Genomic DNA, 19,075 nt, shown 5'->3' with positions numbered 1-19,075 from the left:
AGTTGCCCTAAGAAGTGTGCGGCCATCACATATCTGATCCGGATGTTGGGTTCGGGCCGTGACGGTATGAGTTTTGTGCACAAGGACTGATCCTGCCACTCTTATTTACTGTTGCTGTTTCTATTTGTTTCAAAATCCATGATCAAAAGCAACAGTTGACCTGCAGGCTGGCCAACTTCCATTCCTGTTAAAGACCCTTGATCTCAAAGGACCACTCAGAAAAAATTTAGAAAGTAACTCTACAGATGATTTAAAACAACCTTTCCTTTTTCCTGATATCAACATGACGACATAAGAATTTGTCGAAGTACTCGTTGGTCACTTGTACAGTAACATACATGAACTTTCACCCTACACTTCCAATACTCAGTCAAATTAAATTCTTCCATTCTCTGTTACATCCAATGTTTAAAGAAAGTTTGAAACTTCACCACAAAAAAAATTTCAACATGAGAATTTGTCAAAGTTCTGCTTTGTCACTTGTACATTAACATGCATTAACTTTGCCCCAACATTTCCAAAAACTAAATTCTTCCATCTTCTGTTGCATTCAATATTAAAGAAAGTTTAGACCTTCCCCAAAACTGAAAAAGGACAGGGAGAAAGAAAGCTTGAACCTTATCTACTACTGCGTCCCCTCTCTATCTGGGTGCTTCTTCCAGTCTCCTATCTAGAAAAGCATGACTTCTGGAACTACTGGAGGCAGAAAAGTTGGTGTTGGCTAGGAAGTACGAGAAAGAAGTTACCATGCCATGATTACATAGCCCAGCCCCCTGATTATATAATCCCTTGATCATAATAGACTTTCTAATATCACAATTGTTCAAAGGCCAAGCAAAAAGTATTATCTAATTTCCGTATTCCTTATCCATTAGACGAAGTGTGATGTCACTTGAAGCCCAAAGAAGTGGACAGCTGGACCACTGGAGGAAGTGACCAAAATAACCACCAAACCTCTTTTTTCCAACCACCAATCAAACTCCAAACGCTTTTCTTGGGCAGCAGCTACCAGTCTTCCCTTCCGTTCCCACCATCCATTCTACCATCCACCCTCTTCCCCAAGTCCCCAGACACCTCATACTACTTAAAGAGCTACTACACGTACACGAAACCCCATATCATTCAACCTCTGAGGGGATTGTTGTTGGATTCCCCTGTATTTTTTTTGAAGGATGGCTGACTTGGATCAATCATCTGAGGATGTCTCTGTAGATTCCAGAGGTGCCAATTGGTGCCCCTTTCTCCACTTAAAAAGATGCTTCCACTTCTTAGTTTCCCTTCATTACCTTGATCTCTTATCTGTTCCCATTTGAGTTTGCTGTCCTGTTCTGACATTGTTGGATGTTTGTTTCAGAAGGAAACAACCAGAATTCCAAGATGGAGTTCACAGAGGATGAGGAAACACTGATTGCCAGGATGTATAATTTGCTTGGAGATAGGTTTGTGGGCTTGTTCTTTGTTTAAGTTGGCATCTAAGAGCAAGCTTGAAGTTCACACACACACACACACACACATAGAGAGAGAGAGAGAGACAGAGATGGAAACTAGGAGCTCTCTTGTTGACTTACCTTGTGAATACTGTTTCCACATAGGTGGTCTCTGATTGCTGGAAGGATTCCTGGAAGAACAGCTGAAGAGATTGAGAAGTATTGGACCTCGAGGTACTCAAATAGTGAATCATGATGGCCATTTACGTGCGTAGTGCTGCAGGGGCCGAGAGCAGTTCTTTCTGTGCTACTTCAGAGGGCAAGCAATTTTCGATGGTGTCCTGTGGTCGTGGGGAATTTCAGCTTGCATCCGTGTCTAGGTAAAATAGGTTTTGAGTCATATTGGGTTTTGCTGTTTCTTGTCATTTTGGTTGCGAGGCTGTTTCCATATCACTATTCTGTGCAACAATCTTTCATATATCGGTCTCTGATGTTAAGCAAATTAGCAAGCCCACTGTAATTGAGAAATTAATGGCGTGTTATGTATTTTCATGGGAATCCATAGCTTTGAGATGGATTCATATGACGTCCTACTAGAATGTTAGTTGTCTCATGCACTCATGCACAAGATGTGGATGCAATTACGCCTAAGTCGAAAGGTAAGAGAATTTTCTGTTTTTATTATTGTGAAGATTCATGCAGACATGTGTTTAGTTTCATGTATACACTAGGTAGATTTTGGGTAATACCTATTGTGATAACCCGGCCCGATGGGCCAAAAGCCCACTAAGCCCACCTAGAAAAAAAAAAAAAAAGAGAGAGGGGGAAGAAGACTCCTGATCGGAGTCTTCTCCTTCCCCAATCCCGATTGAAATCAGAGTCCTAGGGCCATTAAAAGACCCTAGGACGAGCCCTATAAGAACCCCCCTCCTCTCTTCTAAGAGAGGACACAACAGTCACCGACGATCGCCGGAGTTCTTCTTCGATTTTTTTGATTGAAGCCGCGGCCCCTCGACTCGTGCTCGCCACGATTTCACGCCGGTGGGGGTCATCGGAGGCTGTGGTAAGTCCTTCCTCCTCTTCCTCCCTTCTTTCTCTTCTTTTTCGTGCTGGTGGGCATAACTACCGGCGACAGGAGTCGCCGGATTTCGTCGGAGAAGGAAGCTCTGTTCGGCTTCTCCCTTTTTTCTGATTTTTAAGGCACCGACGGTCAACGCCGACCACCGGCTCTGGCCTCTCCGAACTCAGGAGGGTCGCCCCTTGCGCCGGCCACCGTCGGGCAAAATACGGTCGTGAATGGTCGGTCAAAGACAAGGGGACCTCTAGGTCCCCTGTTTCAGCCAAAGAAGGCCACGAGAAAAAGAAAAGGAAAAAGAAAAGAAAAAGAAAAAGAAAAAGAAAAAGAAAAGAAAAGAAATATATATATAATAATAATAATAATAAATAATACACATGAGAGAAAGTTTCTCTCATCCCTCTCTAAAGTCTTTCTCTCTCTAGAATTAGACTCTCTCTACTTTCTCTCTCTAAAAATTTTCTCTCTCTAAAAAGCTCTATGGATCTCCTATTAGGCTATCTTTTCCACTCCTAGGGATTTATGACCTTAAATCGGTTTAAAGCCGAAGGGAGAGATTTATTAGAATGATCATCAAATCGGTCATCTCTTTATATTATGTAATTTTATTAAATATATAAAATAAAATTTATTGATGATTTAATATTTTAAATAGGACTGTCTGATTCCTTTAAGAAAGATTAAAAGGTCCAGGACAATCATGGTAAGTGGATCTTATGCTCCTTATTTATTTCTAAATCTTCATGATTTTCATGCATATGATCTCTTATTGATGAAGTCATATTTTTCGTAAAATAAAGATCAGCATATATGATATAAAAAAGTATGTTTTATTATGAGCATTGATTGCATGAATGTATTTTATAAAAAATTGCATGATTATGAAACATGAAATTTTATTGTTTTTCATCTATGTATATGTATGCTTTAAGAAAAAGATATAATGATTTCAAAGGCTCTCAGATGGCTATGAATGAATTCCTTCGAAAAGATCGACATCCGGAGCTAGCATCCACATGAAACATGGCCCTGCCAGCGGGTATAAAGTTGGCACATGAATTAAGAACTCTGTCAATTAAAAAATATGGCCCTGTCATGGGTATAATAGTGATCTTAGTACGAATATCTGGGAGCAATATTTTGAAACATGATATGAATACATGATGAAAATGATTTACGATTCATGATTGTAAAATATACATGATTTATGCATGCATGATGAGCTTATAACTTGTTTTATTATATGCTCTATGAAATATTTATTTTTACAATAATTGTTATTTGCTAAATGATGCATTATCATAGAAAACTTATGCTTGATCCGGTAAGGAAGTGAAAGTCTACTTACTGAGCTAGTGTAGCTCATATTCTTTTTGTTTTATTTTTCATGTACAGAGAAATAAGGCTAGGACTGGTGGAAAAGGAATCCAAGCTTGGGAATCAGCAAAGCAAGCTTGGAAATTTTATACTAGGAATTCAGTTTATGTTTATGGATTGTAGTCATTATGAATTTTAAGGCTTGAATTATTTCATCTTTGGATTTAGATGCTCTGAACCAGTTTTAGTTTAATTAAATATTTAAATTGAACTTTATTATTACATTTATTTATGATACACCTATTATTATATTTAATAAGATGAATTTTGACTTCGTGTTATCGTGGATCTATCCCTCGATAGCATGGCCGTGTTATGTCCTGGATTTGGGATGTGACATTTTATGGTATCAGAATGATAGATTTAATCAAGGGTAGAACTTAAAACCTAACAGTGGGTAGTTAGGTTACGCATAGTTAGACTCTGACTTAAATTATTAACTGTACTGCAACTCTGTTATAAAATAATATAATAATATTGGCATTTGACTAGGAAGCGATGAGCGATAGGGAGGGCGAGACCTTGGCAAATATGGCTGCTAGGACAAGAGGAGCAAAACTGAGATCGTGGAGAGCTGCCAATCAACCAGTTGAGCGGGCTCCTGACGCACCGGCCACTCAGGCGGACATTGCTGGTGTATGTCAAGTGGTGGCTCAGCTTATCCAGCAGTAGGCACAAACTGCTCCTCGACCGACATTATCTATGGAGTCATACTACGAGAGATTCAGAAGGCTCAACCCACCTCTATTTGAGGGTGGATCTGATCCTATGGCTACAGAGATATGGATTCGAGAGATGCAAAAGATGTTTGATGCCCTGCAATATCCTGAGAATGTGAAGGTCCGATTAGTCATTCCTATTTTAAAAGGGAATGCTGAGTTTTGGTGGACTGCAATAAAAGCTGCCTATGGGAATAATGATGATCAGCTCACTTGAGAAGAATTCAAAGAGATATTTTATGATCAGTACTTTCTGGGGACAATGAGATTGGTAAAAGAAAATGAGTTTCTAGCCTTAAAGCAAAAAGATGATATGACGGTGTTAGAATATGCTAACAAATTTAATGAGCTAGGCCGCTTCTGCCCCCAGCTTATGGAGTTCGAAAGGAGTAAAGCTAACAGATTCGAACAAGGTCTAAGATATGAAATTTGATCCCATCTGTCTTCTCATATTTTCAATAACTACAAGGACATATTGGAGCGAGCTTTGAAAGTGGAGTCTGAATTGAAAAGAATAGATCTAGAAAGAGGAGATAGGAAGAGACCGAGATCAGCAAGAAATCTAAAGGATCAGCAGAAAAATTTTAAAAATAATAACTCTGATAAGAAGAAAGAATCTACATCCTGCTCCTATTGTGAAAAAAATCACAATGGATCTTGTCTCAAGAGGATAGGAGCATGCTTCTTATGTGGTGAGAAAGGACATATGGCTCGTGATTGCCCAAATAAGAAAAGAGATGACTCTAGACCTAACAAACTAGTTGATCAAAAATAGAAAGAAAATGCACGAGTGTTTACTTTAAACCAGTAGGAGGCCAATGCAAGTGATCAAGTGGTGACAGGTATTATCCCAGTCAATTCTATTCATGCTCGTGTGCTATTCGATTCCGGCTCTTCTCACTCTTTTATATCTCTCAAGTTTGCTACTTCTTTGAATTGTGTACTTGAAAAACTAAATGAACCATTATATGTTAGCACACCTTTTAAAAATATTATTGTTGCTAACATTATTTTTAAGAATTACATAATCCAAATAGAAGAAAAAGAATTAGCAGCAGGTTTGATTCAGCTAAATATGTATGATTTTGACATTATTATTGGGATGAACTAGTTATCTTCGTACCATGCACATATTGATTGTTTTAGAAAAAGAGTGGTATTTCAAATTTCGGATGAACCGTAATTCTTCTTTCAAGGTGAAGTTCATAATACGAAACCCAAACAATCTTTGAGTATTATCTCAATCATGAACGCAAGAAAAGCTTTGAGGAAAGGATGCAGAGCATTTTTGACCCATGTAGTAGACACCGAGAAGGAAAAAATAAAGTTGGATGATATCCCAATTGTCAAAGAATTTTTTGATATTTTTCTAGATGAACTACCCGGACTGCCCCCAGAGCGTGAGGTTGAATTTAAAATTGATATCACCCCAGAAACCGGACCTATATCAAAACCTCCTTATCGGATGGCTCCTGTAGAATTATGAGAATTAAAGGATCAACTGCAAGAACTTTTGAATAAAAAGTTTGTCCGACCAAGTACATCACTCTGGGGAGCTCCTGTGTTATTTGTGAAAAAGAAAGATGGGAGCATGCGTTTATGCATTGACTATCGGGAGCTGAATAAGGTAACCATAAAGAATAAATATCTTCTTTCTCGAATAGATGACTTATTTGATCAACTTCAGGGTGCACAAGTTTTCTCCAAAATTGACTTACAATCAGGTCATCATCAACTAAGAATTAGAGATGAAGATGTACCTAAGACTGCATTTAGAACCAGGTATGGCCATTATGAATTTTTAGTAATACCTTTTGGACTAACCAATGCACCGACTGCTTTTATGGATATGATGAACAGGATTTTCAAGCCGTATCTAGATCAATTCATTGTTATTTTTATTGATGATATCCTAGTTTATTCTAAAAATATAAAGAAACATGAGAGACATTTGAGGATCGTGTTTCAGACCTTGAGAGAAGAGAAGCTCTTCGCCAAGTTTAACAAGTCTGAGTTCTGGTTGGATAGTGTTGTCTTCCTCGGTCATGTAATATCTAAGAAAAAAATCTCAGTCGATCCAAAGAAGATAAAAGCCATGGTGAATTGGCCTCATCCGACTAATGTGATGGAAGTTAGAAGCTTCTTAGGCTTGGCTGGTTATTATAGAAGATTCGTCGAGGGATTTTCTCAAATTGCAATTCTTCTAACTCGCTTAACTCAAAAACGAATAAAATTTGAATGGAGCAGTGAATGTGAGTAGAGTTTTCAAGATCTGAAGCAACGATTGATATCTGCCTCAGTTCTTACTTTACCATCTAATAAGGAAGGATTTGTCATTTATAGTGATACTTCTAAGAAGGGATTAGGTTGTGTGTTGATGCAAAACAATAAGGTCATAGCTTATGCTTCTCGACAATTAAAAGCCTATAAGCAAAATTATCCGACACATGATTTGGAGTTAGTAGCTATTATTTTTACTTTAAAGATTTGACGACACTATTTATATAGAGAATCATGTGAAATCTTTACTGATCATAAAAGCTTGAAATACTTATTTACTCAAAAAGAGCTGAACATGAGGTAAAGAAGGTGGCTTGAACTATTAAAAGATTATGATCTAAATATTAAATATCACCTTGGAAAAGCCAATGTGGTGGCAGATGCACTTAGTAGGAAGTCTTCAGCAAATGTGATGACTCTGCTATCCTTTCAGCAATAAATTCTGAGGGATCTTGAAGATTTACAAATTGAAGTAACTTGTACTGATGTTAAGAATGTGTTAGCAAATTTAATGGTACAACCAGCATTGATCGAACAGATAAAAGTGGCCCAACAAAGTGGTATTCATTTATGTCAGTTTAAGAAGGACATGGAGAAAGGGCTACGAACTGAGTTTAGGCTACATACAGATGGAACTCTTTATTTTGGGAACAGATTATATATACCAGGAGATCCTGAACTAAAAAAAAAAATTTGGAAGAAGCCCATAAATCATGTTTCTCCTTTCATCCTGGTAGTATAAAGATGTATAGAGATTTAAAATAACTCTTCTGGTGGAATGGAATGAAGCAAGAGATAGCTCGGTTTGTATCTCAATGCTTGGTATGCCAGTAAGTGAAAGCCGAACATCAAAGACCTGCTGGTTTGCTAAGACCATTAAAGATACTAGAATGGAAATGGGAGCATATCACGATGGATTTCGTTACTGGACTTTCAAGGACAACAAGAAAAAATGATGCAGTGTGGGTGATTATTGATCGGCTTACTAAATCAGCTCACTTTCTACCTTTTCGAGTTGGCACTCCACTTGATAAGTTAGCCCAGATGTATATTGATGGAATTGTACGCCTGCATGGTGTTCCAATAAGTATTGTGTCTGATCGAGATCCATGATTCGTATCTAGATTTTGAAAAAGTTTTCAAGATGCTTTGGGGACAGAATTGAGGCTTAGTACTGCATTCCATTCTCAGACCGATGGCCAATCTGAAAGGACAATTCAAACTCTTGAAGATATGTTAAGAGCTTGTGCTTTTGATTTCAAAGGACATTGGGATAATCATGTGACATTGATTGAATTTGCATATAACAACAGTTTTCATTCTAGTATCTGGATGGCACCCTATGAAGCCCTATATGGAAGAAAGTGTGGATCCCCTCTGTATTGGGATGAAGTAGGTGAAAAGAAATTAATAGGTCCAGAGTTAGTTCAAGATGCTAGAGACAAAATTTATCTAATCAAGAGAAGACTCAAGGTAGCACAGGATAGACAGAAGAGTTGGGCAGATAGAAAAAGAAGAGAATTAGAATTTCAGGTCGGTGATCATATTTTTCTAAAAGTATCACCTACTAAGGGTGTCATGAGGTTTGGGAGATATGGCAAGCTGAGTCCACGATATATTGGACCTTTTGAAATTTTAAATCGAGTAGGAGATGTTGCTTACGAACTAGCCTTACCACCAGATTTATCCAAAGTGCACAATGTCTTTCATGTTTCACTACTGAGAAAGTTTGTACCTGATCCAAATAGTGTGATAAAGTATGAGACTTTGCAAGTTCATGAAGATCTAACCTATGAAGAACTTTCCCTCCGAATTATTGATCGAAAAGAGCAAGTTCTAAGACGGCGTATCATTCCGTATGTAAAGATTCATTGGAGTAATCATCAAGAGAGAGAGGCCACATAAGAGCTTGAAGATGATATGAAGATGAGATATCCACACTTATTTAAAAATGAAGGTATGTTAAATTTTTAGGATAAAATTTTTTTAAGGAGGATAGAATGTGATAACCCAGCCTGATGGGCCAAAAGCCCACTAAGCCTACCTAGGATAAAAAAAAGAGAGGGGGAAGAAGACTCCTGATCGGAGTCTTCTCCTTCTCCGATCCCGATCGAAATCAAAGTCCTAGGGCCATTAAAATGTGGGAAAAATTCAGTGCAGGGGTAAAATGATAATTTTAAAACTTTTTCAAAATTATAATTTTACAGTAAAAAAATATTAATTAATCTAATTAATTAACATGAATTTACCCTACACTAGGATCTAAATATGATATATAGCATGCATTCATTTAAATTTGAATTTCAAATTCAAACAGTAAACACTTTACTGTAATGTGTTCAGAACACAATACCTTTGTGCGGATAGTAGATCGCCGTAATCTGATCACCGTCGGGAGAGTCGGATCATCACGATACAGCCACACAGTGTGTCTGACCTCTGTGTATCATCCACACGAAGCTCCCGATCTGATCGACTCCTTACGAGTGCTAGCTCGTTGTAGAGCCCTTTTGACAGTCGATGCTGATCGAACTCCTTTGATCGATATCTATCGATTCTTTAGATGCTTCGAATCATCAACAGACATGCTTGAGAAGATGTTGAAGATCTTTCTGAGATTTTGTGAGCTCACGACACTCGTAGCTCACTTTCTCACTTCCCAAACCCCAGGCTAAAACTCTAGGGAACTCACTGGAAACCTTGCATCCACTTTTCTTTCTTTTCTTTCTTTTTCTCTTGGAAGGATATGGATTTCTTTCTCACACACAAGATTTTCTCACGCCCCAAAATTTTTCTCCAAAAATATTCTTCTTACACGCCCCACTCTTCTCCTCCTTTTATAACAACGTCAAATGTCTTATCCAAAAGAAAGGATAAAGATGAGTATTTGTATATTTGAATTCAAATCAAATTTTGAATTTAAATAGACACCAACTCATCCCTTATCCACTAAAGGCACGAGGCATGGCTTAAATTGTGCATGGAGTGATTTCATGAGAAATCTTTTCTCACGTAATAAATGGGGCGTAAAAAAAGGCATGAGGCGTGGCTTAAATTGTGCATGGAGTGATTTCATGAAAAATCTTTTCTCACGTAATAAATGGGGCGTAAAAAAAGGGATCAGACGCAAAGATTGATTGCCCATTCAAATTCAAACTTTATTTTGAATTTGAATGGCCAACCAATCATCCTTATCCATTCATTTGGTACATTAAAGTGGGGCGTGGAGAGGGCTTGGCGTGAGAAAATAATTCATGAGAAGTTCCTTCTCATGAATTCAAATGGATGCAATGGAAGTGAGGTGGCGCATGGAGATTGGGTCAAGGTGGTTTCATTATTTAAACCAACCTAATTGAACCAAATAAGTTAGGTCCAATTAGACTAATTTAAATCTAATTTAATTAGACTTAATTAAGCTCAATAAAATTTTAATCAAATCAGAAATTGACTAAGCCTAACCCCTGATCAAATCAGGGACCAAACCATCTCGACGATTAGGTCAACTCTTAACCTAATCGGGTCAAACCCAACTGAATCCAATTCAATTGGACTTGATTCAAAAATAATTACTCAATTAAATTGAGTTAATTAGTGATCAAATCACTAATTAAACCTCTCATAAATACTAAGTCTAAATCCGATGGGCAATCGGGCATCAGAATTCATCGATATCTAACCCTGATCGAAAAGTCCCAACCAGTGGGACTCTTGACCCCGGTACCCATAATGTGCGGAACTCATGATCAGAGAATCTTGATTCTCGATCACTGAGTCCCAAACATGTAGGATTCTACATCAGCCATCAGATCAGATAGAAACCTCTAATGTGTGTGACCCCGCAGGTTTGAACCTAAGCCGGTAGCACAGGAACCAATTCCTGTACTAATCGAAGTGACCATCTAGCAATGGTACCCGATGTTCGGATAGGTCGAAGAGTCACAATTGCAACACTCAGAACCTATATGAATATGGTTACTGTATAATTCATCCTTTTGATCCCTGTGTTTAGGATGACTCAGGGTTAAACTGTCAACCCTGATCAGATCATCCGAATCGTGCTCAACTCAAACAGTCCTGTGACTCCTCACAAGGACTACCCTGGTCAAGATTTTGCTAAATTGAAACACGACTGTACACAGCTCCTAAACTGGAGTGGTCAATCCCATCTTGACACATGCACCGACAAGTCAAGTACTTGACTACACCCAGCAGCCTTCTGTCACTGAATTAAAAATTCAGGTAGTCCAGTGCCTAAGTGCAGTGAGTTGCTTACAAGTCACCGTAGCGATCTCAGGTCGGAGGGATATTTATACCCATATTCCATCAGAGCAAATCTTGATAGCAGAAATAGCTTCAGAGTCAGTCACGTTCAGTGCAGATGTACCCTTACATCTCACCTGTATGCCATACCAGTGTCTCCACACTCATTGGTTAAGAGGACAACCAACCTATATGACACACAATGACCTATGCTTGATAAACGTTGTCATCCTTGATAACAACGTATCATTTGGTCGTGAACAGATTTAAGGACTAAATGACAAATCCTCTTTTGTTGAGTCTAAATAGTCCTAAGGACTTCACCACAACATAGGAGTTCATTAGAAGATGAAATATTTTGTGATGAAAAATACCAAAATAATTTTTATTAATTCATAATTTATGTACATATATAAAAATAAGCACAACCGTCAATAGGCTGACGATTGGCTTTGGGACACTATTCCCAACAATCTTCCACTTAGCCTAAAGCCAATCGGTGTAGTATCTAATACCCATCTTCAACTTGTAGTTGTCGAACTCCTTCACCGCAATGGCTTTAGTGAATGGGTCGGCCAGGTTCTCCTTTCCGTCGATCTTCTGAAGATCGACGTCATCTCGATCCATAATTTTTCGGATGAGATGGTAGCGGCGCAGAATATGCTTTGTCTGCTGGTGTGCCTTTGGTTCTTTCGCCTGAGCAATGGCTCCAGAGCTGACACATTAGAGCAAAATTGGACCAACAAGGGAGGGTGCTACTCCGAGCTCGGTGATGAATTTTCTCAGCCACACCGCTTCTTTGGCAGTATCTGATGCAGCGACATACTCTGCCTCGCAAACTGAATCAGTCACTGTGTGCTGCTTGAAACTTTTCCAGCAGATAGCCCCACCATTAAGGGTAAAAATAAATTCCGACACACTTTTACTGTCATCGTGATCAGACTGGAAACTAGAGTCTGTAAACCCTATAAGTCTCAAGTCCGATTCACCATAAATAAGCCACTGGTCCTTAGTATTTCTTAAATACTTCAGGATAGTTTTAACAACCTTCCAGTGATTCTCCCCTGGATCAGATTGGTATCTACTCACTACCCCTAGTGAGTATGCCACATCTGGTCATGTACATGTCATGGCGTACATGATAGATCCCACTGTCGAAGCATATGGAATCCTACCCATACGCTCTCTCTCTTGAGGTATTGTCGGATAATCCCTCTTCGAGAGAGAAATTCCATGGCCTATCGGAAGATAGCCTTTCTTGAAATTCTCCATGCTGAACCTCTTCAGCATAGTATCAATGTACGTGGATTGAGATAAACCAAGCAACCTTTTAGATCTATCCCTATAGATCCTCATCCCTAGGATGTAGAAAGCTTCTCCCAGATCCTTCATGGAGAACTGTGACGACAGCCAAATCTTTATTCCCTGTAATGCAGGGACATCATTCTCGATTAAGAGAATGTCATCCATATACAATACAAGAAATACTACTATTGGACCATTAGCCCACTTATAAATACAGGGCTCTTCTCCATTCTTAACGAAGCCATACGTCTTGATCGTCTTATCAAAATGTATGTTCCAACTCTGTGATGCGTGCTTAAGTCCATAAATGGACCTCTGTAGCCTGCACACCTTAGACTCATCTGTGGACGTGAATCCTTCAGGTTGTATCATATACACCTCTTTGTCCAGCTCTCAATTTAAGAAAGCTGTCTTTACATCCCTCTGCCAAATTTCATAGTCCAGATGGGCAGCTATCGCAAGCATAATCTGAATGGATTTGAGTATTGCCACAGGAAAAAATATCTCGTCATAGTCTATACCATAACGTTGACGATATCCCTTGGCAACCAGACGGACTTTATAGGTTACCACCTTTCTGTCTGCGCCCCTCTTCCTCTTGAAGACCCACTTACACCTTATGGGTTTTACTCCTTCGGGTGGGTCAACCAATGTCTACACATCATTGACCTTCGTGGACTCCATTTCGGATTTCATGGCCTCTAGCCATTTCTCAGAGTCGGGTCTCTGCATTGCATCCATGTAGGTGATCGGATCCTCATCATTTTCATCAAGTTTGATAGGATCATCATCCCGGATCAAGAAACATAGTATCATCCGATTGACGTGGTACTCTACCAGATCGCCTTAAGGGTGCTTGAACAATGAGCTCCAGATCTGATCTAATCAAATCCAGTTCAGGTTCAGCAACTTGTGTCAGTTTTTTCATCTGTCGAACTTCATCAAGTTCGATCTTAGAGGCAACAGTCCCTTCACCAAGGAACTCCTTTTTCAAAAAGATTGTCTTAAGACTGACAAACACTTTTTGCTCATCAGCTAGGTAGAAGTAATACCCTTTGGTCTCTTTTGGGTACCCTATAAAATTACACTTGTCAGACCTAGGTCTAAGCTTGTCCGTAATTAAACATTTAACATAAACCGGACACCCCCAAATTCTAAGGTACGAGAGTACTGGCTTACGTCCTATCCATACTCATATGGCGTTTTGGTTACAGACTTACTCGGAACTCTATTTAGAAGGTAACAAGCCGATTCGAGCGCATATCTCTAGAGAGAGATCGACAGACCAGCAAACCCCATCATGGATCGAACCATATCCAATAAGGTCCGATTCCTCCTTTCAGATACACCATTATGTTGTGGTGTTCCAAGAGGAGTCCACTGAGAGAGAATCCCATTCTCCCCAAGATATGTCAGAAAATCATTGAAAAGGTATTCACCTCTTCGATCAGATCAAAAAATTTTAATACACTTTCCAGTTTATTTTTCTACCTCATTTCGGAATAGTTTGAATATTTCAAACGACTCCGACTTATGCTTCATTAAATAGACATATCCATACCTCGATAGGTCATCTGTGAAGGTTATGAAGTAGAAATATCCATCTTTTGTACTTGAGCTCATGGGTCCACATACATCAAAGTGTACCAGACCCAAGAGTTCACTGGCTCGCTCACCTTTTCCAGTAAAAGGTGATTTGGTCATTTTACCAAGAAGACAGGACTCACAAGTTGAAAGTGATTCACAATCACCTAGTTCAAGAATTCCTTCTTGAGCCAACCTGTTTATCCTGTTCTTATTGAAATGACCTAGCCTACAGTGCCAAAAGTAGACTTCTGACACATTATCTATTCTAGGGCGTTTATCGAAGGTTTGAACCACATTAACAGGTTGTGATAAAAAGTAAATTCCATTATTAAGTTGTCCAACAAACATTGTAACATCATTAAAAATGATATTGCAAATATTTTTTTTTATTAAAAATTGATAACCGTTCATGGCCAAAAGGCCTACAGAAATAATATTTAATAAAAAGCTTGGACAATAGTGACATTCACTCAGAATTATATTTCGAGAATTGATTACAAGGTTCATGATTCCTAATGCTAGAACTAAAACTTTACTTCCATCTCCAACGTTCAGGAATCTCTCGCCTTCATCAAATCTCCTACTGACTTGTAGACCCTGTATCGAATTGTAAATATGATAAGGACTTTCGATATCCAATACCCAGACAGTAGTATCATAAATAGAAAAGTTGCAAGGTGTTATCATATAAGTACCTTGCTTCTTCTTCGGCCTGTTCGGGTCCAGTGAGGCAATGTATAGAGGACAATTCCTCTTCCAGTGCCCCTGCTTCTTGCAAAAGAAGCACTCCGCCTGGCTCTAGTCGGGCTTGCGCTTCTTGATCTGACCAGGTGCAGACATCCCAGCATGCGGTTGAACCTTCTTATTCTTCTTCTTCTTGTTCTTCTTCCCTTTCTTAAAGGGTCGACGACCAGAAGAAGATCCTCCCACAATATTTACCGACTCCTTATGGAGCTGGTGATCCTTCTCAAAGTTCTGCAGCAACCCCAACAAGCCGTGGTAGTTCACTGCAGGCTTTGTCATTGGAAAATGAGTAAGAAAGGGGAGGAAGGACTTGAGCAATGAATTAAGGATCGCATCCTTACTGAGCTGCTCATGCAAAGGAAAGCCCAGTTTACTTAGGCACTCAATCATTTCGATCATGTACAGTACATGATCAGTGACCGAGGCTCCATCCCTCATCCGAGCATTGAATATGGCACAACTAGTTTTGTGCCTTTCAACGTCGTCAGGCATGCCAAAAGAGTCGTTCAACATTTGAAGCATCTCCTGTGGCTGGGCGTTCTCGAACCTACGGCTGAACTCATCATTCATTGCCACCAGCATAATGCATCGAACGGTGGTGCGGTCGTCAAACCACTTCTGATAAGTATCTCGGACCATCCCTCTAACGTTCGGGACTGGCTCCTCAGGTGCCGGATCCGTTACTACATAAAGGATTCGCTAATACTCAAGGATGATTTTTAATTTTTGATATCAGCTATCGAAATTAGGTTCCATGAGCTTGTCATTATCTAATAATGATCGGAGGGACAGGATAGTGGCCATAGCTGCATAAAGAAAAATCAGACCTTTATTAGTACATAAATTATAAATACTAAAGACTTAGACTTTAGTCTAAAGTTTCTCCTAGTATTTTTACGAACTGGTAGCCTCAACCTCCAATTCGAGGAATTACTTTAATTTCTTAGTGGGTACTAGAATCCACACAGACTACACACGAACCCAACTTTGGTTGGTCAACCCATGTGCATCTATGGGTAGGTTCATAACCAGTTGTTTCTCTAAACAACTTCTAGTAATTGATTTTGCCTCAGAACCTAATTAGTAGGCTTTGGCCTCCACTGAAAAGATCTGGTTAGGTCCAACCATTAACATGATTTGATTTGGTGAATCAGACCAATAAATGATCAGGCCTAATTTTGGCCGGCCAACCTGATCACCATCAGAAAGACTCAAACTAAATTATCATATTATGAATGATAATTTCATTAGTCAATAAGCACCGGGCCTTTGGGCCTCCAATGATTATTAAACTAATAGACTCATTATCACTCACTTAATGGGAGGCTATGACTTAGTTATCAATATAACTTAATCATTTTTAGGGACCTAATAATTTTTGAGGATTTTATTAAAGGATAGATGAGAAGAAAATATCCGGCCAATTTCAATCCTCCCACTGACTTCACCAAGTCAGATTAAAAAAGATTTAATTAAAGCTGGCATTAGGAGCACCTAAATCAGTCAAACTAATTTACCTAATGACATGGGTGAGCCCTAATCACCAAGTGATCTAATCAAAATCTAATTTATCAGGTTGGCTAGGTAAGTGAGATCAGTGGTGGGGATAAGCCATTAACTCGTCAGAGATCGAATCACTGCGAGTAGCTCCCGCTTAAAAACCACTGGTCAAACTGCCAAACTTACCTTAGGCACCAACCAGTTCATTAGTTTTAATTTGATCAACTTAGTAAATAGGATTTCACCGCGTAGCCATGAATTAAGTCCATCTTGGTCTAGTTAAAGACATGGACCCATTCAACTACAACTATTGGAGTTGAGTCTAGAGTATCCTTGACCTAATCTAATTCAACTTTTGATTAGATTTGATCAATTACTCTAATTTAGTCCATTTCTTTAAGCTAACATTAGGTCTAACCCAATTATGGACCTAATCCATCTAATCCATTGACCCACAAGTTTATGCAATTGTCTTAGGTCTTAATTCACAATTCTAGACCTACTAGACAACACTTAATTCTTTTAATTAAGTATTTGAGCTGATGGGTCAGGATTTGGCATTTCGAAAATAATTTTTAAATTTGAAAGGTTTTATTTTTTGTTCACCAAATATGTTGACTCATTTCACAAATAGATCAGCACATTTCATAAATAGCAATCCTATTGCTAATTACATAACAGAAAATAACTCAATCAAAATAAATCATGAATATCTCTTTAGATCTAATCTAACACATTCATGATAAATTTTACAATTGAACCTTTACATCTTAATTCCTTTCGCTGCTTCATCTGCATGGGATATAATTACAGTGGCACCCCTACCACCATAGGAGACCCCATCGAATGGGAGGAGAGGGCCTTTAAACCCTACTTTTCTCCTATGATCGGACGGCCATGGCAACCAACCCAATTCGATTACTTGCTACTTGGATCAAGTATATCTAAATATACCAATTTCAAAATTTAAATATTAAATTTTAAATTTTAAATTTTAAATTTCAAACAAATTTCAAATTTCAAATTTTAAATTTTTGAATTTCAAATTTTGAATTTCAAATTTTAAATTTTAAATTTTAAATTTCAAATTTAAAATTTCAACCAAATTTCAAATTTTAAATTTTAAATTTCAAATTTTTGAATTTTAAATTTTAAATTTTAAATTTTAAAATTTAAATTTTAAATTTTGAATTTCAAATTTTTAAATTTTGAACAACTTTCAAAATTTAAATTTCAAATTTAAAATTTCAAATTTAAAATTTTAGATTACAACTTAATCTATGCATGCAAATATATATATCATATCTAAGAACCCACTCTGATACCATTTGTGGGGAAAACTCAGTGCAAGGGTAAAATGGTAATTTTAAAACTTTTTTAAAAATATGATTTTACAGTGAAAAAATATTAATTAATCTAATTACTTAATATAAATTTATCCTACACTAGGATCTAAATATGATATATAGCATGCATTTATTTAAATTTAAATTTTAAATTCAAACAGTAAACACTTTACTGTAATGTGTTCAGAACACAATACCTTTGTGCGGGTAGTAGATCGCCGCAATCTGATCACCGTCGGGAGAGTTTGATCGTCGTGATGTAGTCACACAATGTGTCTAGCCTCTGTGGATCATCCACACGAAGCTTCCGATCTGATCGACTCCTCACGAGTGCTAGCTCGTTGTAGAGCCCTTTTGACGGTCGATGCTGATCGAACTCCTTCGATCGATGTTTGTCGATTCTTTGGATGCTCTGGATCATCAACAGACATACTTGAGAGGATGTTGAAGATCTTTCTGAGATTTTGTGAGCTCATAATACTCGTAGCTCACTTTCTCACTTTCCGAACCCCAGGCTAAAACTCTAGGGAACTCACTGAAAACCTTGCACCCACTTTTCTTTCTTTTCTTTCTTTTTCTCTTGGAAGGATATGAATTTTCTTCTCACACACAAGACTTCCTCACACCCCAAAATTTTTTTCCAAAAATTTTCTTCTTACACGCCCCACTCTTCTCCTCCTTTTATAACAACGTCAAACGTCTTATCCAAAAGAAAGGATAAAGATGAGTAATTGCGCATTTGAATTCAAATCAAATTTTGAATTCAAATGGACACCAACTCATCCCTTATCCACTAAAGGTGTGAGGCATGGCTTAAATTGTGCATGGAGTGATTTCTTGAGAAACTTTTTCTCATGTAATAAATGGGGCGTAAAAAAAAGGATAAGGCGCAAAGATTGATTGCCCATTCAAATTCAAACTTTATTTTGAATTTTAATGGCCAACCAATCATCCTTATCCATTCATTTGGCACATTAAAGTGGGGCGTGGAGAGGACTTGGTGTGAGGAAATAATTCATGAGAAGTTCCTTCTCATGAATTCAAATAGGTGCAATGGAAGTGAGGTGGCGCATGGAGATTGGGTCAAGGTGGTTTCATTATTTAAACCAACCTAATTGAATCAAATAAGTTAGGTCCAATTAGACTAATTTAAACCTAACTTAATTAGACTTAATTAGGCTCAATAAAATCTTAATCAAATCAAAAATTGACTAAGTCCAACCTCTGATCAAATCAGAGACCAAACCATCTCGACGATTAGGTCAACTCTTAACCTAATCGGGTCAAACCCAACTGAATCCAATTCAATTAGACTTGATCCAAAAATAATTACTCAATCAAATTGAGTTAATTAGTGATCAAATCACTAATTAAACTTCTCATAAATACTGAGTCCAAATTCGATGGGCAATCGGGCATCAGAATTCATCGATATGTAATCTTGATCAAAAAGTT

At 38.1% G+C, this 19,075-nt stretch overlaps 1 protein-coding gene across 1 annotated transcript; it reads left to right on the top strand.

Moving 5' to 3' along the window:
- The first annotated feature begins 1,014 nt into the window (after nucleotides 1–1,014).
- Nucleotides 1,015–2,020, top strand: LOC105046865 (transcription factor CPC). The gene is made up of 3 exons (XM_010925609.3): nucleotides 1,015–1,221; nucleotides 1,355–1,439; nucleotides 1,593–2,020. The coding sequence occupies exons 1-3, from the start codon at nucleotides 1,173–1,175 to the stop codon at nucleotides 1,681–1,683; spliced, it is 225 nt and encodes a 74-aa protein (XP_010923911.1). The 5' UTR covers nucleotides 1,015–1,172; the 3' UTR covers nucleotides 1,684–2,020.
- Nucleotides 2,021–19,075: the final 17,055 nt, after the last annotated feature.

The sequence above is a fragment of the Elaeis guineensis genome, chromosome 6 (assembly GCF_000442705.2).
Source record: "Elaeis guineensis isolate ETL-2024a chromosome 6, EG11, whole genome shotgun sequence".
In the NCBI taxonomy this organism is placed as follows: Eukaryota; Viridiplantae; Streptophyta; class Magnoliopsida; order Arecales; family Arecaceae; genus Elaeis; species Elaeis guineensis.
This window is presented reverse-complemented; position numbering and strand designations above follow the sequence as displayed.

Bases quoted from the DNA above. Each gene is read 5' to 3' on its own strand.
- LOC105046865 (XM_010925609.3), top strand. From the start codon at position 1,173: ATGGCTGACTTGGATCAATCATCTGAGGATGTCTCTGTAGATTCCAGA. The intron at 1,222-1,354 runs GTGCCAATTGGT...TGTTTGTTTCAG, and splicing joins TGTCTCTGTAGATTCCAGAG to AAGGAAACAACCAGAATTCC. The intron at 1,440-1,592 runs GTTTGTGGGCTT...GTTTCCACATAG, and splicing joins TATAATTTGCTTGGAGATAG to GTGGTCTCTGATTGCTGGAA.